This window comes from Haemaphysalis longicornis, unplaced genomic scaffold, assembly GCF_048455015.1.
Source record: "Haemaphysalis longicornis isolate Haplotype H1 unplaced genomic scaffold, Haemaphysalis longicornis Haplotype H1 scaffold_3, whole genome shotgun sequence".
In the NCBI taxonomy this organism is placed as follows: Eukaryota; Metazoa; Arthropoda; class Arachnida; order Ixodida; family Ixodidae; genus Haemaphysalis; species Haemaphysalis longicornis.
Window position 1 is genome coordinate 34,221,854 of NW_027526335.1, and position 26,575 is coordinate 34,248,428.

At 48.6% G+C, this 26,575-nt stretch overlaps 2 protein-coding genes across 7 annotated transcripts in view; one reads left to right on the forward strand and one right to left on the reverse strand.

The window, feature by feature from the left end:
- The window catches only part of LOC144174246 (choline/ethanolamine kinase), a 134,456-nt gene extending 121,916 nt beyond the window's left edge, over positions 1-12,540 (reverse strand). Inside the window, exon 1 of one of the 2 annotated variants that reach the window (XM_077702832.1) lies at positions 12,395-12,540. In XM_077702832.1, coding sequence (XP_077558958.1) covers positions 12,395-12,420 — 26 coding nt within the window. In that variant the 5' untranslated portion in view covers positions 12,421-12,540. The remainder of the gene's footprint in view (positions 1-12,394) is intronic. The other variant, XM_077702833.1, reaches the window with a different exon arrangement.
- The window catches only part of LOC144174245 (uncharacterized), a 60,606-nt gene that overhangs the window by 14,380 nt on the left and 19,651 nt on the right, over positions 1-26,575 (forward strand). For 4 of the 5 annotated variants that reach the window (XM_077702823.1, XM_077702825.1, XM_077702822.1 and 1 more), the window contains exons 2-4: positions 21,245-21,479; positions 22,197-22,435; positions 25,784-25,930. In XM_077702823.1, coding sequence (XP_077558949.1) covers positions 21,245-21,479; positions 22,197-22,435; positions 25,784-25,930 — 621 coding nt within the window. Of the gene's footprint in view, positions 1-15,166; positions 15,283-21,244; positions 21,480-22,196; positions 22,436-25,783; positions 25,931-26,575 lie in introns of those variants that run through there. The other variant, XM_077702824.1, reaches the window with a different exon arrangement.

The following is a 26,575-nucleotide window of genomic DNA, read 5'->3' on the forward strand; positions in this document are numbered from 1 at the left end:
TTTCTAAGGTAACTAAGTAATACTCGCTCTCCTCGTGCGTCCCGTTGGCTTTCTTGCTCAATTTATTTGTTGATTGTCCACGTGTGATTTGTGCGTGATGAATGGGTCTATGTCGCGCTGCGCACTCAGCAGATCCACATTGTCACGCTTAGCTTTTTACTAGATCATGCATGACCAGTTAGTAAAAGCAACTAAGTACCTAGTCAATACTGGGACAAGTAACTGGTTAGTGTTCTGTTAGTAAGTGCGCCGACCTGGCCGATGTAGGCCTCCCTGCATGAAAGCGGTATCTCGTAAACCACCCGACGTCACAGGGCAAAAGGCGCTTGGCATGCTTCTTTGCGTGCCAGCGAGTTCGAGTTTTTGAAAACGTCACTTTGATTGTTTCCTCTTCCATTTCCATTTGATTGTGATTCCTTCCATTTAGTGTACCCTAGTGCGCATGCTCCTAATGATACATGTGTAAATATGAGACGATGCTTCAATAAAAAATTCAGGCCTGTCAGTCTTTTGGAAAAATGCATACCTTTCTTTGAGCAGGTTAGAATTCTCGGCAGGAGTGATAATACAATGATGAGGGAAGGAAGGAAGGAAGGAAGAAAGACTTTGTTGAGTGCCTGCAACAGACACAGTGTGTACACTGCGCCCGGACGTAGCCACTCGTCGATCCCGACGTCACCCCTACTCGGACCACACCTTCGCTACTCCCTACGGAGTTGGACGCCGCTGCCCCGTAAGGGAGGGCGTCGCCCCGCAGCTTTCGCTCCGGTGCTGCTTTTCGAGGGCCGCCAGGACCTGCTGGACGGCTGATAGTTGAGTGTCCTTGTCACAACTGCGCACTGCTTCTTGGATCCACGGCGGCAGGTCTGTCCTGGTCGCCGCCTCGTTAGGTCGCACTTCACAGTCCCAGAGTAAATGGGCGGTCGAGGCCCTAGCATTGTTACACAACACGCACGTGTCGTCCGTATAGAGTTCTGGCTGTATGTGCTTCATGACGACCGGGGTCATCAGTGAATTCGTCTGCAGCTGTCTGAACGTGGACGCTTCCTCCCTGGTTAGCTCTGGGTGAGGCGGTGCCAGCACCCTTTTACAATTTCTATAATATTTGGTGATACCCTGAAAGGTATCGTACCTGTCCTTCGTCTCGGTCCACCACTCTGCAGACGATTCAACTGCTGCCGCGCGGCCAGCTAATCCTCGCGCGACTGCGTTCGCCGTCTCGTTGTGGTTGGTGGCGAGTTCCGATACCTCGTTCCCCGCATGGGCGGGAAGCCACTTGATTCGACGGACGCAAGGTGACAATCAAGTGATGAGGGAGCTCTTGGAAGCGTTTTACATTAAGCAGAAAGGGGACAAGTGCGTCAGCGATACATCTGTGCTTTTGCGTGCCAGTGAGTTTGAGTTTTTGAAAACGTCACTTTGATCGTGTCCTCTGTTTGATGCCTTCCATTTAGTGTACCCTAGTGCGCATGCTCCTAATGATATACAGTAATACCTCATTAACTCGAACTCGCATATCTCGAAAAATCGGCTAAGTCGAAATTTTCTGCGGCACTGAAACCATTTCCTATACGTCCCATGTATTTGTTGTCGTTTATTTCGAAGTATTTTTGGGCCAAACTGCGGATATCTCGAATTCTTGATGGAGAGTGGAACGAAAATTTCCCCGATTGTGCATGAGGAACATATTGTGAGGAACTCTCTCAAGAGGGGATAAAGCTTACCCATAGTAGTGCCACCGAAAGTGACGTGACCTTTCAGGAGAACGCTCTATGGGAACAGGATGTGCCCGTGACAGGAGAACTTACGGACGCCGCAGTCATTGAAATGGCCTTAAAAAGGAAAGGACGACGAAGACGTGGGCGACGACGACGAACACCCACGAGAGGTGCAGACATCTGCCGAAACGAGGAATTTGCTGCTGCTGTTGATGCGAAATAAGGTTCAGTGCAGCGGCGGGGAAAATCGGCTCATGCAATGCGTCAAGCAGCTAGAAGACTCCTCACTAGGCCCGAGTGCGACCGCAGAGCAGACCAGCATTACGCAGTTCTTTTCTGTTAAGTAAAATTGCAGTGCCACAAAACCCCGCTGGTGAACGTCTCTTGTATGTTTTTTTTTTCTCTTTCAAACCTCTATGAAAAGCAAGATTGGAAGCTGCTGTTGAAGAGCTGGTAAGTAGTAGCGCCTTTTTTTGCAAAGAACTCGACGTTCCATGGCATTTCGCGCAATTTTGCTTATCTAGAAAATCCGCTTATCTCGAAATATTTTTCGGTTTTTTCTACTTCGAGTTAACGAGGTATTACTGTATGTATAAATATGAGACTATGCTTCAATAAATGTTAGTTGCAAGTGAGCGCTTGTCCCGTCGTCCTTCTTTACTGTCGTTGTCCAAGTCGCGTTCTATTTTAGATGCGAAGCATCTCTTTAACTCGCCTCGTCCCGCGTCGTTGTCGCGGCGTAGTCCGCATCCTCGGCGCGGCAGCTGTGCGCTCCGCCGCTCTCACCGCAGCACCATCTGTGCGTCAGCGCGGTCTGCTCGCTCCCGTCGCCGTGCCAGCTGTGCGTTAGCGCGCAGCTTGCGCTCGCGCTTGCGCTCGCGCTTGCGCTCGGTTAACACATACGCATGCGCTGTTATGCGCTGCTATGCGCTGCTATGCGCTGCTCTCTCTCATCCGCTCAGTCGTTCCGCCGCCGGCGCTCCGATGACATCGTCCGATGATTTGAATAACGCAACGGCAACCCCCGATGCGTCGCATCTACCCCATGGTTCCCCTCGCGGGAAGATGGTGTAAATTTTTTCAATCATAATGCCCCAACTTGCCCAACAGCTTCGTTTAATAATTTGATTCCTCTGTCATAGGAATCGGTAAAACACGAAAGTGAAATGTGCAGCGAAACCTGCAGCGAAATGAGCATGATTAGCGGGTCGGCAGCTGTCTTGTGGGTGTGCTTGGCGAGCGACGTCCTGCTGTCAGGTCACTTCGGCAAAGGTGTACTGGCGTCATTTCTGTGGCGGATATGACGTCACTCAAATGCTTGTGTATCCAGGCCACGGAGCAAGAATATATAGGAGAGGAAACGCCCATTGCAGCAGGCGCGATCGAGCGACCAGACAATGTCACAATTATAACTACGGCGACGTACGGAGCTCCGAAGCTGCGGCGGCGAACAATTTGACAGCGGCACCTGGTTGAATGTACTAAAAGCAATACTGTTGTTTGCAGCATCGCTATGCGCGACGCGAGGACGGAACGCGCGTTTATCTCAAACGTAGCGCGCGCGCGCGTGCGCGCGTCATAAACTGGCATCGCACGCGAGACAAGCCGTGCGTTTACAGGTTTTACATTTTTTTGCGTTTACAGGTTTGTATTTTGGGCTTGGTGCTCGCGCAAGATTGCTTACGCATTAAAAGAAAACGCCCCTTTTATTCGCTCGTACCGGCCGGTTTAAATTTGGCAGAAAATTAAACGCGAAGGCGGGCTCTTCAGCCAACGGAAGCGCAGAAGAGCGCACACACTCTCGCTTCGGCCACGGAATGTTTCGGCGGCCCGGCGAAATGTCGACGCGATGCCGCGGCCGGGTTGGACTGGGCGAGCGCGAACAGCACTCGCGCCGGGCGGGGCTAGAGCCACTAAATAAGTGGCTCTAGGCGTGGCGATGACCGCGCACTTCCTTCGCTTGCCGCCAGATGCCGGAAACTTGACGTTCGCCAAGTGCATGTGACGTTATCAGGCTGCCCCAGGAAGCTCAGTTTCCCCTCCTATTTTATTCTTTCTCCGTGATCCAGGCATAAAACACTTTCGTGTATAAAAAAAAAAAAAACTGGCAAAAACGACGAGGAGCTAAAAAAAAAAATGCCGAGCGCTCGTATGCCTTGCAGCGACCGCCGAGTCCCCGGCTCGCGCAGTGGCTTTAGCGAAAAATAGAAAAACCCTCCAGCGCCTTTGTCAAGCGCTCTTGGCATGAGGAACGATATCGATGTATATGACGATGTCTACTACTAGCACATGGCAAAGCAACGACGGAGCATGTAAATAAACAAGTTCAGACTTGTACAAGTGCGTGGTGATGGGTCCTTCAGTGCTCACGTATGAGAAATCTTGCAGCTTCGCAATTGTTCGAGCCTTGCGCGACTTAGCGCAAGCTTCGCCAGTTTAGCTGGGGGAAGTCTGCAGTGCTGAGGATGACTTTTTATCCTCCACTGGCCGCAAAGAAGACGACGACCTCTTCGATGAATATGGCGACGATTACTTGCCCCACAACTATGGAAATAAACAATGATACTGACACTTAACTATGTGTACGGCAATGCTCACCTATAACAATTTCCCCATTCAAGTCTTGCACGTGAGTGCAAGCTTCCCTGAATTTTTTTACCTTAAACGAGATCAAGGTTATACGCGCCCCACGATAAAAATGGCTGCAGGCTTGCTTGCTCGCTTCCGTATTTGCAGGCTTGTTTGCTTACTTGCTTGATTGCAGGCTTGCTCACCCACAAGGTTTATACACTCGGCGGCTTTATTTGAGAAAGGTCAACTGCCATTTTACAGCATAGTGTCACTTTCGCCTGGATCTTTCACGACCGTCGTTGTCGCCGCGAACAAATATGATTTTCAGCAAAGTCAATTTCATATCTAAATCTCTCACAAACGCTCTACGCACATATTTTAGACAAAAAGAAATTACATTTCACCGCTAAGCCGAAATTGTCTGTGCAAAGGGATCACGTACTTTATTTAATTTAGATAGTTCAAGGTGGAGTCGTAGGCGCTTGGGAATTCCTGTCCGCTGCGTCTACGATGTGCTAGCTACTCCAGAAAACGACTGTAGCTGGAGTTCTCCCACAACCACCTCGAAACGAAGTGTACGAAATTTGTCTGCCCAGACAGCGTCGTAACCGTGAGCAGCTTTAACCCAGTCTCGGGTCATTAATAATTTGCAGGCTCAATTTCAACACAAATAACAATAACCTGCTGCATTTCGTGCCATTCTAGCAGGATCACCAGGTTCGGAAAAACCGTCATGAAACGAATTGTCCCCGTGCTTGTCTGATAAGGTAAAACTCTATAACACTACCAAGTTTCATTAGCCTAATTAGCTCAGATAAACCGCAAACTGTCTCGTTTAGTTCGTCGCACCCGTTTGATATTACTGTTGTTTGGACGGTGGTCCAAGGTGCACATTCGTAAAAAAAAATCTTATTAAACGGGGACTTCTCAGCTTTGCTGGTCCTTCAAATCATCAACGAATGTGTGTACCCTATTTCTTATGAATATATGAGGAATGGTATAACAAATTACCATTTCTCGTCTATAATGTAGCGATAGGAGTGTACAAAAGAATTCTATGAAAAAGAATATCAGCGCCATTCCACTCTGTGAAGGCGGATGACCAGCGTATACCTGTTCGTGGATTTTAGTCAGCGCCAAACTCCCGCCAAACCTGCGCCGTCGCTCCGGGGAAGGGATCGGCGGTATTGTGAGTAGGCTTCACCGTGCAGCACACGACATGGGAAAGCCAACTTACAAAGACTAAGCTAAAGTCGGCTTCACTTTTAGACATGAAAACATTGCTGGGAAGACTTCTAAGCACGATAATCTTTCTTGGGCTACTTGAACGGGATTATTTTGGTCTTTTTTTTTCTTTATTACCACATACACATTTCTTTATTACACACGTACAACTTTCTTTGTTACAATTTCTTCATTACACACGTACAACTCAAAAATAAACCACACGCTGCATGTGGTACAACACACACCGATATAAACATAATAGCCGTGCCTCCGGCTAGGCTTTGTCATTTAATCATCACTTTAGAGTAATTAACGGCCCTAGAAAATCCAACCAATCTGGTACTGGCTTGTCTGTATGTCTGTCTGTCTGTTAGTCGATTCGGCCAGCCGGCCAAAGCAACACAGGTGCTGCATAATAGTCTTATTTAATCACAGCCAAATCTAAACGTCTAAGTCCGGTGTTAATGTTCATACTTGTCAACATTGTTGAACAAGAACAAAACATTACTCAAATATAAGGCAGAAAATCAATACATGAGTGATATATGCAGTGTTACTTTATTAACAAATTCACGGATGCCTGCTTTTTGCGATAGCAAATAAAATAATACGTCAACTGCAAAAACCCTCGCATGCTGTTCCCCGCGCTACCTCCTGGCGAAGCTATAAAATTCTAATGGCAACGGCAACGAAAGGTTTCACTATATAGGTTTCGCGTTTCGCTTGGAACGCTCGTGGAGTAGGGCAACGTGGTTCTATAAACGTTGTAATCGGGTACCTCGATTCACGCGCGTCTCCGCCGTGTGGCAGCGCTGGCATCGAGGCGCCCGACTTGGAGCAGTAGTACGCGGTAAATTTAGATTGACTTGAACAAACCTGTAGCGTGTCTTGGAAGGAACGAGACTGGAGAAAAACAGCATGAGAGGTGAGCGGTAAAGAGAAGGGATGCATTTACTTGCTAGAGGCGCCAGTCGACTATCGTCTTGCGTCGATATTTGCAACGAAATGAGCAGATAAGCGGCCATTTTTTTAAAATGCTATATGTGTTATCTTCTATACGTCCCTACGTCATCTTATATCAAAATATGAAGCGCCGGAGCCGAACAGGTGGACCAAGGGTCAAGGTGCGCCGAAGTGAGGAAGAGGGGAGCTGCCTTTGGCGAACGCAAAAAAAAAAAAAAAGGGGGGGAAAGCTTCGTTGCAAAATGCGTATTAGGCTCTTATCCCCGTACGTCATCTGTATGAATGTTTACTGCACTACGAGGTGCTGTCAGATAACTCTGCTGCCAAAAATAGATTTGCTGACTCAGTGCATACGAGCGGCTGGATCGCAACCAGAGAGATGTTCGTGCATCCCGCGAAGGATTTTGATGATGGCGATGACAATGTTGATGCTCAGTCACGATGTACTTACATATTCTGAAGGATCACGTATGCAAAGAAATGCTGTAATGTGCTATGGAACTTCTATACTATGCACGAACAAATGACTCACTTGGCCCCCGGCTCGATACATGTGCGACAAGAAAATGACCGATTCTCCGAAACACTTTCCGGGCACTCCACAGCTTCTTCCGCGTCGCAAGCGCCGTCCCCTGTTCGCTCTCTGTTGGGCGCCCAGGTTATTGCAGCAATGCGTCAGCTGCATGTGCTCTGGAAACCTTGATGGACGCCTTTAGCTTCGATCGAGAACAACTGTCACCAGCTCACTTTTCGCAGTGCTTCAGAAGTATTACACGGGGGAAATGCATCGGTGGACCCGTCTTGCTTTTTCATCATACGTTAGTGCATTGTGATGAATACCTCGACATTTACCTCGCCCAAATAGCAGATATGACGAGGGGACTAGACCGGCGCTCCCTCTTATAATTCGTCTTGCAGGGCGAAGTTGAAAGGCGTCGAATCAACGCCAGGATTCATGTCAGCTGCACGTTTGACTGCAACGGCAAGGAACTCCAGCCGAAGAGTAGGGAGTCGGGACACTTCGGGGGCAAAGAAACGCGGCAGGATGCACGATATGACGACCTGGAGAATCTGATATCGTGCCTTCGAAGATAGTTTATCGCCTGCCAAGTGGACCGGCTCCGACCTGTCTCTGATTCAACATTAATCATTCCGCAGCGTTGCGCAGGAAGGCATATCTTTTAAAATTACAGAACGTGATCCTTGCGTTATTTCAGTGGGAAAATTTTAACAGCGGAGCTGTTTAAGTTTAAGCTTGGTCCGGTGGCGGGCGCTAAAAAAAAATCAAGAAAAGAACTGCGCCGCCTTTAAAGGTGCACCATTGCAGACAGGGCATTGTAACAGTGAAGCCGGCTTTCGCGCCTGCTCGAGTGTGAGCACAAGGGGCGCATGCGTATGCGCAGCCCTTACTATACCATTTTAAAGGTGATAGTCCTTTTTAGGCTGCTGAAACGCAAAAAAAAAAAAAAAAAAAAACTGGCGTAGCTTGCACTAATGATGCAAGGCTGGAGGAACAGCCGATCTGGAGCTCGACCTAGCGTCTTCCCCCCTGGCATCCCCTGTCAGTGTCGGGGACCGACCGGGACGGCCTTGTAAAATCCGGCTAAATTTGGCCTCACCTCTCAACAATTAGCCTACCCTTGCAAGAACGCCGCAAAACCTAACAAAACTTAGCAAAACTGAAAAAAAAAACTAGGTCGACCCCCAGCTCCGCTGTTTCTCCAGCCTTGCACCCCTAGTGCACGCTGCGACAGTTTTCTTTTGTGTGTGCAAGTGCACTCGTCAAAAGAACCTCGTGCCGTATTGGCTAGAGAAGAAGCGTTAAGGACAGTTGGGGTGTAATTCTGGTGCACATGGGGCCACCGGTTCGATATTTCTTTTTTTTTTTTGGAGGGGGGGGGGGGGAGGGGGGATATCACTTCGTTCATGCTACTGTTACGCTGGTTAGTGAGGGGGACAAGTTCCTAAAAGCGGTTGATTGGTTGGTTGTGAGGTTTAACGCGCCAACGCTACTCAGGCGATGAGGCGCGCCGTAGTGCAGGGCTCCGCAATAATTTGGACCACCTGGGGGTCTTTAACGTGCGCCGAAATCTCAACACACGGGCGTTTTTTCTTTTCGCCTCCATTAGAAAAGCGGCCGCCGCGGCCGGGAATCGAACTCGCGTCCTTGGGCTCAGCCTCCTAAAAGGGGGAGATGTTCCTAGCTTACATTGCCCTCGATAACAGGATTCAAGTGAACAGGATTGAGATTTTATAGATTTTGAATCTCATTGCACACTGTTTAGAGATAAAAAAATTCAGTGCATATTAAATTAACGTGAAATATATGCGTGAAAAATTTTGAATCTACAAAAAAAAACGTATTAGACGGGTCGTGCATTATGACGAGACACAACACTATCATAATTTCCTTATTCATTAAATTCATTCAGGTCTAGCAGCTGGACCTTTGTTTAAGCTTCATAATAGTATAGGTGGGTAAATAAAACATTGATAACACTTTGGTAATGAAGGACATGAGTTTCTAGTGATGTGGTATCGTTAAAAGACGTACCGGATCGATTATTTTTAGTATGCGTTCCCATATATCGTTCAAAGGCGTCTCGGGTAGATTATTTTTCGCATAGTACATGGGAGTGATCAACCAATCCTTATTTGCCAGCTAAGCCCTTGCTAGCAGGATAACTATTTACCGGGTGTGTATACATGATTCAACAAGTTCTTTCAAACCTTAGTACTATATAACCTAATAAGACAAAACATTTTGCTGAACAGGGGATGCGTACGGCGTAATTTCCGAAGATGGCCTTGCCAGAGCTCTTGAATGGAGTCTTAATATATATATATATATATATATATATATATATATATATATATATATATATATATATATATATATATATATATATATATATATATATATATATATATATATTGTAACGTGGCGGCATATGACACGAACCATGGGGCGATGAAGCGATGTATTTACACGACTATTTACAGGCAGCCATTCCGAGCCCGGGCTCGCTGCGCCCCGCACCCATCTTCTTCCTTGTCGTCCTTAGTGGTGGACGATGCCGGCGCGGGTATTGTCCCGTCCCGTGGCATCACCTCCCCGGTCGATGAAGACCGTCCCGGTCGACGCAGAGGCAAATTGGCGATTGAATGCGGATGAGATGAAAAATGCAGTGACGAATCACTTGCCGCCACGGATGAGGATGACGACGTTGATGATGCCTGGCCCAGCAAGAGCAATGGCGTCAGCCGTGACGAAGCACCGAAGGTCCTCGAGCCACGTCGGACGGAAGGGCGGGGGAACACATCGTCGGCGTGTCTGGGTCGGCTCGTCTCGGCTGGTCTTCGTTCGGGTCTTGTGGGCTGGGGACACGGGGCGGGGGAAATCGTCTTGGTCTGGTCTCGTCTGGGCTGGGGCGGCCCGGCGCAGCTTCGTTGTCCTTGGCGGCTGCGTCCACGCCGATGCGATGCGATGCTGGGGCCAGGATGGGGATGACGAACCCGCACCCTCACCAAATGTAACGTGGCGGCATATGACACGAACCATGGGGCGATGAAGCGATGTATTTACACGACTATTTACAGGCAGCCATTCCGAGCCCGGGCTCGCTGCGCCCCGCACCCATCTTCTTCCTTGTCGTCCTTAGTGGTGGACGATGCCGGCGCGGGTATTGTCCCGTCCCGTGGCAATATATATATATATATATATATATATATATATATATATATATATATATATATATATATATATATATATATATATATATATATATATATATATATATATATATCAGGGTGTCGAACCGGAACCGAACCGAATCGAAAACCGGAACCGAACCGGTATTTTTTCCGGAACTGAACCCGAACCCGAACCGTTATTTTTTGAGCACGCTGAATCCGAACCGGAACTGAACCGGAAAAAGAAATAACGGTTACCGGTTCATGCCGAAACTGTTCGACCCTCTGTTGTTGACATTGCACAGTCAATGCAATTCAGGCCTTTTTTTCTTTCACGTACCATCAACTTCGTACTTGCTCGCGCACTTTCCCCTCCAGACAATTGAACACTATCACGCTCTATGTAACAACAGGGGAAATGAATGAGCACCAATGTAGCATTGGTCTGTTGCTGCTGGAGGCGCGAGCGTAGTGCAAGCTGACCGAACGAAATGTCATTCTCGGCAGCTTGCAGGGGATATAAAACGACTTTGCCCTTCCCTAGCTGCGACTTCATTGGAGCAATCAGGCTGCAGGAGTGCTCCACTGCGCAACAGCGAAAGCTCACACCCGATGAGTGCAAACTTTTTGCGTTTCATAATTTGTTTAAAAGGTCCGACACCTGCAAATTATTAATACTTGACAAGTGTGACCGCAGGAGCTGCTCAGTGGCTAAGCCGTTTGCTAAGCCGTTTGCCCAACTCGCTACATTGCTTCTACTGCTACTCGTTCCGGAGGGGAGTACTGCTGTGGACGAATTAAAGAGCGTCTACCCAAAAAGTCCCATCTCATGCTCCACGTGTCAAATTTCCCTTTCATTTTGTAACCGCATTATCTGTTATAAAATTCCGCAATGTAGCACACGGAACGATGGTAGGGGTTCAGGCGGTACGATGACATACTGATTGTAATGCACACTTTCGGTATTGCAAAAGGAATTGCAGTGGTCAGAGCAATAATGCAGTGACTGAGCGTTAACTAAAGCTTACTTTTAACAAAAGTGTAGCTAACACATTCGATAAGGTGACAGCTAACAAATTATTCAGGGTGACCAAATATTCTAATTCATTGGTAGTATTTATGTGCCTGTTGTAGGATTTTTCTGTTTTGTTACAAATATAAAAAAATGTGCGCCATTGGTATTAGGCGCTGGTATTTGAACACGCCAGTACGCAGAACTAAATTTAAGGCTTCAAGGTTAGCGTGATGGGCGATTGCATAGCGACAATTGCGATTTCAACAAAAAAGGAAAGGATAGAAAATATATCCCACCATCATATCTCTTGGCGTTGGCTTTATGAATATTTTGTAGGACAACATAAAGTCTGAGCAATAAAGAAGCTGGTAAATCGTCGCCACTTCATGTGTTTTTCTAATATCTCCTAATTGTTTAAAGTTTCCTTTGCAATTGCGCCACTGCCCTTGGGGAGCAGCAGCATTTTGAATGTTAGTTTCTGTTTTGATTTGACGGTCGTTTTAAACTAGTAAATGTTTTTTTTCTAATTTCAGGGATAATTCAACTCATCGAACCGGTTCGCGAACCGGTTCAAGCTCCCGAACCGGTTCGCGAACCGGTTCGGTACGTGATTTTGTCGAACCGGAACTGAACCGGAACGAAATTATTTCACCCGAACCCGAACCGTAACCGAACCGGTATTTTTTTCGGTTCGACACCCTGATATATATATATATATATATATATATATATATATATATATATATATATATATATATATATATATATATATGAGCATGTAAGGTCAAGCCATACATTGAAATCGACGGGTTATAAAGGATTTCCCCTGGAAGCATTCTTAAATGTCGTTCGTGCAAGTAAATCCACATTTGCGACCGAGATACACGATTCGTTGAGGCTATTCGTAGTTTCGTACATAAGCCGCTGCCCAGCGTTCCCTTCAGTCTTACACGCACGCATCCGCCATTAGCACGGTTAATTTGCTGAATACGTGAATTTTAGTCATTTACTTAAAATGATCCCAAATAAAATTCCAAAATATTTCTGGCAAGAACGCCTCCGTCTACTAAAATGCAGTTCTCTCAATCTCGACGCTGACCGTTGTTCTCCGTCGCCTTTGGCGATAGCAAGCCGCCGTTCCGGATACGAGCGGCATGTCCAAAAGATACCCGCTCAGGACGAGCAAAACGCCCGCTGCCGGACTTACCGCGGTAAAAGTCCTCGGGTGGACATTTTCCCTCTTCCGCTCGCAGCAGCGTCGCCAAGTCAGCGGTGTGTTCCACAAACGGTGTGGCACAGCACGAAGCAAGATCGAAACCTGCGTCCGTTGCACAACTCGCAGAAACGGCGGCGGGGCATTGTGTTGACCTGCAGGTTTACGCTTGTCTTGCCCTTATCGGAAGATGTCTTGTCCCGTACTCGAGACCGATTAACCCACGTCGTGCATCTCTGGGCCTTCGTCGATAAGGGCGCGAGATACGAACGTCGAAGAGGTCGCACTTACTGTCAGCTGTCAAGAGTGCCGCTCTAGGCAAGCCCCGCGTTCTCTGATTACCGCCAGACAGGATCTACACGTCAAGAGTATACGGAGCGCAGACAGAAATGCAAAGCGGGGTATCTATGAGCTATGCTGAAGAAACAATTGATTTGATAGAAACCTGCACCACAGATAACGCATGCAGCTAGAATTCATTGTACGTACAGTGGCGGCAGTCCACCTCGACCTTTCTTCACCGACACAACAGAAAAGACAAGACGAGTGCCGTGAAGCCGAAGTGGTTCTCTTCCAGAGCATGAAAATTTGTTTTTACTTCGTACTAAAAAGCAATTAATACATCACCGTTTCACAGAGCCACTTGTATTCTGTCGGTCTTCACGAAATGCCCAACCAAATAGAATAAGGTGAGACAACGTCAAGTAATTATCGTTGTTATAAAGCACAAATGCAGTGACGTAACGATGACCAATAGGTATGATTCGTAGCTGAGCGCAGGGACAGATGCACCACCAATTCAAACTTCACTCGGGATACAAACCTCAGCAGCTACCCAAATGCGAATGTTACTGGCAACGAGAGCTTAGTAAAATTTATACACCTCGTTTACTTTCTCTGCGAAACGCTCTCATCGGTGGTGGCGATTCAACATGTCTATTGATGCTCGCCTTTACTGAGCGCGAGCGCACTGTTGGTTGAAACACGATTAGTACTCAATCCGCACACGTCCCCAGCGTGACTCCGACCCATCCCTGGCCCGATCCCGCCAGCAGTGTAGCTCGTGTACGGTACAAGAGAGAGAGAGAGAGAGAGAGAGTTCAACCGGCTTTCTACCCTCTCGGTCCCCGCTCCCAAGATCAGCCGAAATTTTCGTAAACAAATGTTTTGCCAACGCTAGCCATACCTCAAAAAGAAAAAAAAAATACTCTACCTCATCCCTACTGCGCAGTAAAGTATGCGCAGTAGGGATCGGGTAGAGTATGTTGTGTATACGCAGTATACTGCGCGCACTCTACATTCGCCGATCTTCAGCATGTAATCTGGCACTGTCTAAAATGCACCCGACACAAAAATTTTAATATTCCTACAAATGCCTCCCCTTCAAACGTCGACCTTCATACATTACACTCCTGAAAGCCTCGGTGGGGCGTATAGCCGGCCGCGGTCGGTGCGTTGTCCTGTAGGCCTGGGTCAACGGGTCACACGTCTTGGGTTGGCGGTTGGGAGGACGTAAAGGGAGGAAGACGTTGTGATCATACCCTTCGTCGTGGTTGGTAATTTTACCACCGATCGAGCACGTCTGCAAAAAAATCGGCCGCGTATCTGCTTGATCCGCTGCAAATCGCCTTTTTGCGCCCTGCCACGTGACACCCTTCTCCTCTGCCTCCCTCCGGCCCCTCACGCCAGCCTCGCTACTCCCATGATGAATGCAACGGAGGTTTGCTCGACTCACTTCAATTTTCCCGCGTTCGAGCTGCTTTTGTCGCAGAGTTTGCCTATCTTCAACGCTGTTTTTAGCGCGTCCCTTTTCATGCTATCGCGTATTCTTAACTTAGAAAATACGCTGGTTCCCTGAGTAAGTACCTATATTTTGCTTCAACTATGCCTGAGGTTTCCATTGCGTTAAACAATGTCGACCTGAATGAGCCATGGCAGCGGTTTCAGTAGTTCGGATCCAGCGTTTCTAGATATGTTTGCTTGGAACGGTCTTGCGTATATATACTTCATGTTCAAACATTTTCTCACTTTTTTTTGACCGGGACGTTTAATTATGTGGAAGGCAGAAAGGCAATGTGCCAAGAAAGGCCAGGAAAGGCTATCGTCTTTAATAGTCTTTAATATTATACGCCTGGCGGTGGCGACCGACAGCGGTCGCCACCCCCGCTGCGGCCGAGGCAGCCGACCACCCCCGCAGCCTCCCATGCATGCGGCGCTGGGTCGTTTCGAGCAACGCGGCTCGTCTCGCGCCCGGCGAAAAGGAACGGTGCGTTCGCCATGAATGAACGCCGCGTTCGCCCGGCCTCCTTCTGTGAGCGTTGCACGGAACCGAACGGCTTTGAGGCGTGGTCGACAATACAGCTAAATCAAAGTTTAACCAAGCGAAAGCAAGACTCAACCAGACTAAGCCAAGCTTTTGCTTTGCATATCCTAGGTTAGCGGAGCTAAGCCGTAGCCATTTTTCGTGAAACAAATTTTGAGGTTATGAAACCCAATGCGGCCCGCAAATTATTCCCGTGCAGCTTACCGCGTTAACGGTCCCCGCGTGTTATTTTAGAGCGCTGGTTGGCGACGTGCCGTGTTATAGCACTGCTGATCAATGTCCAGCATAGCGTCGATAGCTTCCGTAATCGATGGCGACAGGTGTTCGCGGAGTGCCTGTGCTGCGATTGTCTTCCATGCGCCCGTCTTTTGCCAAGTGGCACGCCAAAAAGTGCATCGGCAACTGGTTGCCTCGGAGATGGCGTCAAACACACGCCGACCTCTTTCCTTTCTCTGCCGCGCTTTTCCCTCCACCGGCTCTGCCAAAGCGAAACCGATCGACGACTTGAGTGAGACGAAACACTTTGAAGGCAGCGGAGTATGAGGGACACGGCGCTTCGGTGAGCGCAGGGGTCTTTGCTTTTTCTTCTAAGAACCAAATGTTCGAGTGGGGTGACAGCAAGCTGGTGTCTGTAAAATCCTCGTGGTTTGAAGTCAGTGGCGCAGCTAGGTCCACTTTTTTGTTATCAACGGTCGCCTGTGGCCGTTTCACTCTCTTAGTGGATCGTCAGGCAGCCATTAGACAAATTTGTTTTTGAGCGTGATCAGGCGGTTTTCAGTGAAAGTGGGCTTGGAACCACCGAAGACACAGAACAAGGAAGAAGGCGGTTCACAGTGTGATAAAATATTCCTTGACAGAGGACAAGGTGTACATGCCAAGGAATTTGTTCGATCGTAATGCTCGCCTTTTGATTACCCGCGCTTTCTCGAAATCGGTGCGCACAAGCTGTCAATCGGTTTACGCGCGTGCTGTACGTCTTGAGCAATGTTCAAATGTAAGCGAACGTTTATGGCAACGGATATCGTTCTTGCTAAATATTTTCCCGCCTTGAGAAACGCCCTTTCGCCTTGCCGTGTTACACGTAAATCCAATGTTTCCTGTTCCGCCGGCGGTTGCGTTGCGGCCTTTTGTGCAAGTTTGCTTTGCACGAGCTTTGCGGGCTCACCGTCCAATGTAGACCTCCGCGGATGATGCGTATGTGCTTCCGCGAATAGCTGTGGTGATCCGGCCAACCATTCGGGTCGTCGTGAATTACGCTCTCAGATTAAAAGATGTTCGCCTACAATCAACGTTCACTGATGTGAATTCATTCGATATAGTTTTCGTTTTTATGTTTTTCTATCTTGTTTGTTCTTCTTATCTGGCGTGGCGACATGGGCGCGATGGGTCGGCTAACATCGCCGTCACCATTACTCTCTTTCTCTTTCCGTGGCCTTTGTGCCGAGCAAAGATTGCTAGGTAGCGCCAGAGGGAATACGCAGTGGCTATGTCATAGCCGTGGACATGAAGTGCTGCTATGGCAAGCCCACGTCACGTTCGTAGAGTCACTAACCACCAGGCACGAGTGCTCGGGACGGTCGTTTCTCCTTCGTCCGCACCACTCCGCGGAAAATTTGAGAATGTAAATAAATGCCCTAAGTGCACGAGAGGTTGCGATATTCCCGTAAGGTATACTCGCGCAGCGTGTGGAGTTGATTAGCTGTCAGCATGGGCGTCGGCAGGATTTTGTTTCAAGGGGGGCATACCCGTTGCGCCGCCGTAAGAGCGGGGAGGAAGGGGGGGAGGGGGCAAAAATTTAAAATTCCGCAGCATCCAACGAAGAAAGGTTGTTCGTGTTATTAGGTTTCTGAAAATAAGGAATTTTAAGCATTAAGTTTCAGGATGCTTACTAACACTCATACATCACAATAAGAAACGGCTGCAGCATGTGTTACATAACGGCAACATTTTCTATCGAAGGCACAGTTTTTTAGGCGAAATTGTCTCGCACCGATCAGATAATCATGTAAAATTAAAGGATGCATTAAGACAAGATTGCGATAAGTTGGTCTTTTTTTTTGCGGGAACCCTTTCTCACCCTCACCCATAAATATACTTCACAGAAACTTGCTTCACCTTGGGGATTTCCCCTAAATCTGCTCGACAAATATAAACAACCTGCGTCTAGAGGCACGCGCATCACATAGTGGTTATCTCTTCCCCAATGTTATCTCTGTGAGCGCTGTCTGCATCTCACTCGCAATTATTTTTCACGAATGCAACTGAAGCATGCCGAGTGCAGCCAGACGGTTGTCGGACACCGTTGAACGAAGCCAGGCTTTCACACGTGAAATCACGTTCAACGAACGCTCGATCACGACAACATGTCGCGGGGAGCATGACGGCCGTTTTCAGAGTGCGACTGATATCGGGATGTAATTGATTGATTGTGGTGTTTAACGCGCCGTAGTGGTGGGCTCCGGATTAATTTTGGTCATCTGGGGATCTTTAACGCGCACCGAAATTTCAAAAAAGCAGGCGTTTTCACTTCTCGCCTGTATCAGAAAAGAGGCTACCGCGGCCGGGATCCTTGGGCTGGGCAGCACAAGGCCTTGGCCACGGAGCCACCGCGGCGGGGTGATATCACCTTGTATCTCATTTTATTTATTTATCGAAGTATTTAATAAAGCCCACGTTCTTTCACGCTCGACGCCAAAGTTTAGTTTCACAGTCGAAGTTTTCCAAATGGCAGTGTTTGTTAAAATCTTAAAATTTCTTAAAATCGTTTTGAAATCTTGCTCGTTCCCTCAACGCCTTCATGTGATGGAATAAAAGTAAGACTAATGCGGGGGCGTCTCCAAATTTTTCATCTGCTGATAGCAGAGAGCCCACTGATTAAGGGATGACGATGCCATGATTATTCTCCCACAGTTCCGGAGTGTTCGGCCAATGATTCGCAGAACACCGAATTCTGTGGCAAGCTGTCCTGCTGCCTCCTTGTTCTCTGAATGTGGGCGCGTAAAGCCTTCTTCCGGTTTTATCTTGTGCGCGCTTATTGTTTCCGTCAGGAGACGGCATGTGCTGCTGCACCTGTGAACGTAAGATCTCCATATTTAAAGCGTGTATTTTTTAACATAGCACGCAAAGAAAAGTAAATTAACATGATGTATACTGTTCGTTTTTGTACTGATGCATTTTTATATGTAAAAGGCCTAGCTTTAGCCCGATCAACATCGCCAGACTTGTTGAATCCCTCTCCCGGTGTAAACCCGACGGGCGCCCATCCAAAACGCAAGCAAAAAACAAAAATGCAACTTTCGGTGAAGCTATTTTAAAATATATGATTTACCGAGTATAAGGTTAGAACAAACTAACCCAATAAATTATCCAATAAGCATATACAACGCACGTAACGGGCCAACTTCATGGGCCGTGTTAAAGCCAGGGCTACGTGGAACAAGATTTGTTTTAAATAACCAGAAAAAAGCACAAGAAATCAGCAATGAATCAGGTTCGATTGCCCTGTTTTTCCGAAAAGTGACTCTACCGAAAAGTTTTGAACGCGAAAGACTGGGGCCACACTTTTCGGTTCGATGGAGTTTCCGGCGATAGATGATTGGAGGGTGAAGCGATGCATGGAGACGGTTCCGAGATTGTGGAGTTTGCGCACGGGCGGCAATGATGGTAGAAATAACTTCGGGTGCGGGATCTCGACCAGCTCGGAATGTTTTCTCTTCTTTATCAAACAAGGCGCGACATTAAAGTCCACATCTGGATTTTCTTTAAAAAAGCTTTCGAAGCTAGCAACAGAGCAAAAAAAGGGAGGTGTGGAACGAATTCTTCTCCTTTCGAACGGGAGTCGCAAGTACGTCTTCAGTACGTCTTTTCCTCCGTAAAGGCCCATTCACACTTCCGATAAAGCGACGCGATTTCTGTCGCGGCGACAAAAATTGGTCGATACCAAACGACGAAGTGATCGCTGAGAGACGAAAGCGACAAAAATCGCGTCGCTTTATCGGAAGTGTGAACGGGCCTTTACGGAGGAAAAGTGGTAGCGAGAGATAACAGCGGGGCCAGAAGAGTTTCGACCACGACATTCGGCAAACGCTTTCGAGCACACACCCAAATGTTCTTGCTCGAGTCGCAAAACGAAGCGTGCGCATCTCAGCACCGTGCAATGGACGGATACGTTTATTGTGGTTATGCTAAGCGGTCCGCTTAGCATACCCACAATAAACGTATCCTCTGGCCTTCTGTGTTAAACACGGTGGGGGATGAGGGGTCGGGACGGATTAACAATTGCACCGTAGCCTCGTTCCTTGCAGTCATGACCTTGGAGCTTTAGCAAAGATCTCCGGAAAGAGTAAATGTGTGTTCCGACTACCAGCAGCAGCTGCCGATTAGAATGCTTCGCAGGGCAAACGCATGAAAGCCAGATTTTTGAATACGGTACGTTTGACACGCTCATTGAGGGGCTCAGCACCTGCCGCTAGGCGAGGGGGTCGATAACAAATAACCGAGGCATAGCTAAAGCGCTAACACATGGAGCGATTTTTGCGAGCGACGCGACGGGGATCCGCCATCGCTCGTCCCAATCGCTCGTTGAGGCAGCCACATGAGAGCGATCGCGCGAGCGACTTCGAAACGCGATCCCAATATTGCCGCACAGCACATAATACGATTGTCGAAGTACACACGGCCAAGGTTTTTTTATGCGTGCATTTGTCACAAAAACGGGAAATAAACGTAGTATTTCAGTAAGCAGAGGGTCGTACTTTTCTGGGATGCTTTGTGCCGCCGCTCGCCCCTTCCCCTCGTTTTCTCCCTAGCCAGAAGCTGCGCCCCTTACGGCTCTCGTATTGGCTAGTCGCTGAGGCGGCCACTTCCGGGAGGTGAGCGACGTGTTCTGGTGACCCAGAACCGAGCGATTCGATGAGCGATTTGGTCCGCGGTGAAAAGTAGTTCGTCGCTAGTAGTAGTCGCGTCGCTCCCACTCCATCTTACACCGTGGTCGCTCCCCAAATCGCTTGCAAAATCGCTCTATGTGATTAGCGCTTAATCCGGGAATGGACAAAGTAGGTGCGCAGTTTTCCGAAGAAAAAAAAAAAAACGGTTTGTCAGAAAAAAATACCACAGGCAGAACTTGCACGATAAATGTGTCCAGGGGTGGCTGGCTTCTTGCGGGGCCTGCTTGCGTTCTCGCTGAAGAAAGCCCAACAGAAGTGCCTCATTCCACCGTGGCGAGCCACCGCGGCGGGTCAGCGGAAAAAATTAGCAAGCTTGAATAGAGTAGTGGGGCTGAGGAAGATTAGGGAAGAATGAGGGGGAGCAAGTGCCCATTCTGCACTCCTCTGCTGACTGATTGATTGATTGATTGAGGGGTTTAACGCGCCGACGCAACGCAGGCGATGAGGCGCGCCGTAGTGGAGGGCTCCGGATTAATTTTGACCACCTGGGGATCTTTATCGTGCGCCGAAATCTCGTACACACGGGCGTTTTTGCTTTTCGCCTCCATCAGAAAACCGGCCGCCGCGGCCGGGAATCGAACCCGCGACCTCGTGCTCAGCAGCGCAACGCCTTAGCCACTGAGCCACCGCGGCGGGTCCCTCTGCTGACGCCCATGTTACCTGTCTCTCGGCTAATCAATGCGTTGTTATAAAGAGGATACTTGCCCCGTCTTTCTGTGATCACAAAAGATGACCAAAGCATCTTTTAACTGGCTAACTGGCTCCGCTCTATCATTGGGCGCCGTTTTATGCATTTTCTTCCTTCCTGCCGGCATTCTCTCGTAGACTCCTCACCCCGTTTTCGTGCTCCGGCAAAATGAACTCCTTTGCTTTCTTCCGACTCCCTCGCAGACTTTACTTTCCGCAATGCCGGAACAGTTTCGAAACGTCGGATCTTTTCCCACTTCATTATTTCACAGATTTTCTAAAGGAATTGTCTGTATAAGTGAAGCCAGAACATCATTTTTTGAGGGCTTTTCTTTTAAGTCAACTTTCTGTGCACGTGCTAACGCCAGAGTGTGTGCACAGCAGTCGTTTTCTTGGTGAACGCCACTAGCGTCTTGAAAGAATAAATGAAGCTCACACTTACGCGTAGGACTTGAAGGTAGCAAAGTTGGGCTCAACCTTCACGAACAACACGATGGTTTAAGCCTAAAGTTACAGCCGATTTGCTTCTTCGCTGCTGCCGCAACGACCTTCACCCCATCATTGTTGTGAGCTTCCTTCATTTTTTTGGTAGTGATAATCATTGGACATCACCTTGGAGGGGCGTACACTATGACTGGTCTAGGACTAAACGGCGGACGCTGAAGTTTTTTTTTTTTTTTTTCGGCCAATTTTTTGCCATTCTCCAAAGTGGGTATGCTTGGCTTGCAAACATGCGCGGGTGACACTGGGCGATGACCGCGAGGCCCACACTCACGTGCGCGTGTTCGGCAATTTCTTGGTATTCTTAACTGCAGACACAAAAAATTGCGATTTGCTAAACAGCTTCGCCCTTAAAAAGAGTTTTTCTTTTCTCCTTTTCCCCTCCAGGTGCTTCAAACGGCTGGACGACTGCGTCACGTTGAAGGCGCGATGCCTGCGCAAGGTGGTGCTGCTGATCATGACGGCGCGAAAGCCCCCCGACGACGGTGGCCGCTCGCCGGAGAGCAATCCGTTCCACTGCTTCCCCAGCGACCTGGTAGAGGACCTCATCGAGACTGTCATCCAGATGTCGCCAAGGGCTCGCGACAAACTCACGCCGGACGTGCGCGTCGACGACCTGAGCGTGAGGGGAAAACTGCTTCCCACTCTGTGCAGCGGCTTACATTTTATGAACAACCCGCGTTTCTCGCTACCTGCGCTGCAGTGGGTGCTGGCTGAAGTCATTTGCTCATAAAGGTTCGCGAACCACGAGGAACGCGGTTGAGACTATTTTTTCACTCAGCAGATTGATTGATTGATTGATTGATTGATTGATTGATTGATTGATTGATTGATTGATTGATTGATTGATTGATTGATTGATTGATTGATTACCGCAGATCCTATCGATCCTTGACGGATATAGCCTGTCACGTGTGGGTATAAAATTGATACACAGTCGTGAGGAGGCTGGGTGCTGCGCCCAGCCTCCTTGGGTGCTGCGCCCGCCGGGCGATTGGCAGCACCAACAGTTGGGCTTTGAAAGGAACAACGGCATATAGCGGGCATGTAAACCCTGGACGGGACAGGATGTGTAACGCGCGAAGCCAAGTAATTTCTAAGCTTCGTCCGCTGTTAACGGTAAATCCGACACTGCATTGGATCGACGATCCGCGTTTGTGTGCATGCACGTACGTGCATGCCGGCGGAATGCCGCGGGAGGTCATTTCTCCGGTTTGTGCCAGTACTGTCGAATAACTTGGGATGCGGTCGTCCGTCCTGCACAATGGCGACACGACAACAAGGTTAAAAAGACAGCGCACCCAAAACCTTGAAAAGGTGCACACACGCGCATGCGCAGATGCTGCTGAGGAGCGGCCGAGTGCGCAGCTTCTCGCTGTGGGACGTGGAGATGCACAGCCACGACTTCTCGTCGGCGCTGCGACAGCTGAGCGAGCCGGCCGCCTCGGCGCTGCTCCAGGAGGTCGAGATAGACGGCGTGTACGTGCGCGGTCGACGGCCGGAGTCCATCCTGCGCAGCCTCGAGAACGTCGCACGCCTGCTGCGCTCGCCTGCGGGGCCCAGGTTGCGCGCGCTCAAGTATGGATGGACAGGGAATCGCTCTTTAGACTTCATAAGGGCTAGACGTTTCCTTTTAAATATGGCGTCTGAAAAAAAAAAAAAAAAAACCATGCACCCGTCCGTCTAACGACGACGATGGTTGAACTCGAAACTTTCTCGTGGTGGATTCTTTGGTTGGCCAATCCCACACTGCGAGTGCGTGCTACTCTGGAGGTACGCACCACTTTTCCAGAATACCCACGGCAACTCTCGGGTGTGCACTCCGTATACGCCTGACGTTTGGGTTTCGGGTTCACGGCGCGAATCGGTGCCTGCTGCTCGGTTTTCGCTTCGACCGTGTGGAAATGGAGCGATCGGATAAACGCCGGCTTCATAACGCGGGGGACCCAGGTCCGATTCCGGCCACGGGAACCGTTTTCTTCCTTCACTTCACCCACGTCAGAGAAAGTTGGCTTTCCTGCAGGGCGTACAACGGCATCAGTGAGGACACTGAAGCTTCCCTTGAAAAGGGCACTTTGTTTAGGACCAACGACCCTTAATCGGGACCCTTCCGGAATTTACGGTGTTGGTCCTGGTGTCCCGTACGTCCATCTCATCGGGGGCACTATTTTGTTCTGCGCTGACAGCACTCAAGACCGCAAACATGCAAAGAGGACTGCATATGATTCGCGGTAGATAAACAACGAAAGAAAACACCTGTGGCAGGATAAGCACAGCTTCACTGCTTCACCGGAGACCACGTAATGTATGGTTAAGACGAAAAGAAGATAACTTTGGCAACGAGTTCAGTTTGGCACAAAATCTTAAGAAATTTTTAAAACGAAGCTTTCTTGGCCTCACTGATGGCAGTGTTATAACCTCAACCCCCTGCAGAAAAGCCAACTTTACACAATGGGAGAGCACATGACGGTGATGATGATTAATAAACAAAAATAAAAACGCTTCTCGCTGTTGACCGCGTGTTCCAGCCCGGAGGACGGGATGGGCGGATTTGTTAGGGGCGCACGTGAGTCATCGTTGCTCTAAGTGTTCGAGCGTGTCGTTGATGGCTTGTTGCAGGTTGTCGTGCTGTTGTCCAGAGGAGCTGCTTGTCGTCCATATCGTTAAGAACACACGCCTTGGCGACGACTACAAACCCAGGCATTCTAAGACACAACAATTCTATACAGAATCTCACCAACCATGTACTCCTACGAATGCCCATGGTGTAAAATCTCCAACCCCACGTAGTACCACCTAGTCTGGGCTTGCCCCTGCTACCCAAATCCCGTCCCTTCTTCTCCTTGGAGCAGTGGGACGGAGTGACGCAGGTTGACCTTGTGTCTCGGGCAAGAGCGGCTGCCACGACTCGCGGCTATCCGGAATATACGAAGGCCGGCACAACAGCATTTTCCGCTCCAATAAACGTTTCTCTCCTCCGCCTATCACTCCTCTCGCGGCCGGAATCGAAACTGGGTCCCTCGCGTTAAAAGCCGACGAGCATGGGATTGCGCCGTTCTGACACGGTCGAAACAGTTTCGATCTGCTCCAAGCTGCTCTAACCCCCAAGTAAATCGAACTCAAACGAATCAATCGCAAACGTCGCCTAATTTCGCGCACAGTAAGCTTCGCGTTTCAACCATTCTTCTCGTTACGTGAAAGCGGCTTTGATTTTTTTTTTTTTTTTGCACTGCGCAGGTATACGAGGAGCTAACCAAATATGCATGCCAAATTTATACGACTTCTCTGAGGATTCGGCTATAAGAATTTGGCGTGGTTGTATTCCACGTCAATCAGTAATGTGGGGTAGTTAGTTAACGGTTGGAAATCCCGAAATAGCGCGTTAATGACGGGACGAAAAGAAGAGGACACAAAGAACGAGCGAGGTCCAGCGTGGTGTTTTCTTCTTTTAGTCTCGTCCTTAATGCGTTATTCTAAGATGTCTAACTACTCCAGTCTACCGTGCTATCACAATCCGAATAGATTTAAATATTAAGACTGCTCAGGTGGGTCAAACTTGTAGGGTCTTCGCTAAGAGCAGCCAATCGTTTTAACAGCGAAGTTGTTTAGCAAATCGTTCGAATTTCGTGTCAGCAGTTGAAAATACCAAGAAAATGCCGAGCGCTCGTGTGTGCGTGCCTCGCGGCGACCGCCCAGCGGCCCCGGCGCACGTTTGTCAAGCCAAGCATGCCAAGTTAAAGTGGCCAAGGTTGGAAAAAAAAAAAAACGTGCTTGCGCACGCAGCGTTTAATGTCCAATGATTATAACTTACAGAAAAATGAAGGAAGCTCACACTTAGAGCAACAAATATAGAGTACAGGTCGTTGCGGCAGCGAACAAGATGAAAATCGGCTGCAATCGTGGACTTAAGCCGTCGTAAGGGTCGTGAAGGTTGCGTGCGGTTTCGCTACCTTCCAGTATTACGCGTTAGTGTGAGTTTACTTCATTTTAACACGAAAGTGTTTTATTCCCGGATACACGGAGATTTCGCTGACGTCATATTTGTCACGGAAGTGACGTCAGTATAACGAAGCAAGCTGCCTGTAAAGGGTGCACCCCTGCACACAGGGTCTTCTTACGGGGAAGCAACCTTTAGTACTAAAGAGTACTAAAGGTTGAGTTTTGTACTCAAGTACTGAGTTTTGTAGGGAAGTATTCACAAAGTGATGGGGTATACGTGGTCTGCGGAAAAGAAACAAACTATGCGGCACATAGTGTTAGAATGTCAGGGTATCCATCCAAATCTACATGAAAGGAATATTGGGCTTCCAGAGGCCCTAGGATTTAAGGGTATCACAGAGGAAGTTAACTTTAAGGCTGTCGAGCGGACGAAAAGAAGATTAGAATGCTGGTGGACGAAAAGCAGAGAGGGGAATATTGCCTAGGACAGTTACCACCTGTAACAGGGAAAAAAAAAGTATTTCGTGCCGAATAAGCTTTAGTGTCTGCCCTAAGCAGCGCTAGTATTAAACCAAGAGTGTAAAACATGGTTATATTAGTCCTTTTTGGTAAGATGACATGTCATCACCCCGCTTCAAAGGGGAAACCAATAGCAATCATCATCATCATCATCAGTACCTTATACTTGGGGTTGTTCTTTTAGGGTTTTATATTTTAACACAATTTTTTTTTGCCGCGATTCCCCAAGATTTCACTGCCGCCATATCCGTCACGGAAATGACGTCGGTACACCTTTGCCGAAGCGACCCGACAGCATGACGTTGCTCGCCAAGTACACCCACAAGACAGCTGCCGACCCGCAAATCATGCTCAGCTGCAGATTTCGCTGCACATTTCCCTTTCGTGTTTTACTGATTCCTATGACAGAGGAATAAACCACAGTTTTTTTTTTTTTTGCATCTAAATCGCTCGGGCTGTGTGGAGCAGGCTGGGCCTGAGCGGCCGCTCCCTGCTGGACCTGGGGAGCCTGGAGAACCTGGAGGAGCTGAGCCTCACGTACGACTGCCACCGGGAGCTGGACGAGCTCGTGGCGCAGGCTGAGAAGACCGAGGACACTCTCTGGCCTCGGCTCAGGTGCGCGCGCTCGAATTGATGCGCTCCGCTTTCAAGGCGGCGTACGCATGCATAGCGAGTGAGTCGAGCCCTTCGGAACGACAATTCCAGCCCGTACGACTGCGAACGTTGCTGGCTTGTCGCTTACGTTGGTCCATGCTAACTGCTACGACATAGCCCTTGAAATTTATTTCAGCTTCTTCGCACTGCCTTTTTCTCATCAGCAAAGCGTTTCTGCAATTCAAGTGCGGCGACAGCTCTCACATGCATATTACCAGCGAAAAAACAGACAGGGACGAGGAAAGAAGCAGACGGGACACTAGCGAGTGTCCCGTCTGCTTCTTACCCCGTCCCTGTCTGTTTTTTCGCTGGTAATATGCATTTAAGTCAACACCAACTAGCCCAACTTTCAGCCTTAACTGTGACAGCTCTCACGCTGCCGTTGGCTACCTGTTGGCACTTTTTACATTCTTTGGGGATGACCGTTTTGTTGCCCATTGCCTTTGCTCATGTGTGTGGCGGTTGCGTTGACCTGTGGATTCTGCTTAAATAGTGCTTATCTCGTTGCGAATATTTTTGGAGACCGTTGCATTTTCATGCAGTATTAGATACTGAATCACTTTGTGATCATTTCGAATCACTTAGAACTTTACTACTCTTCGGCAG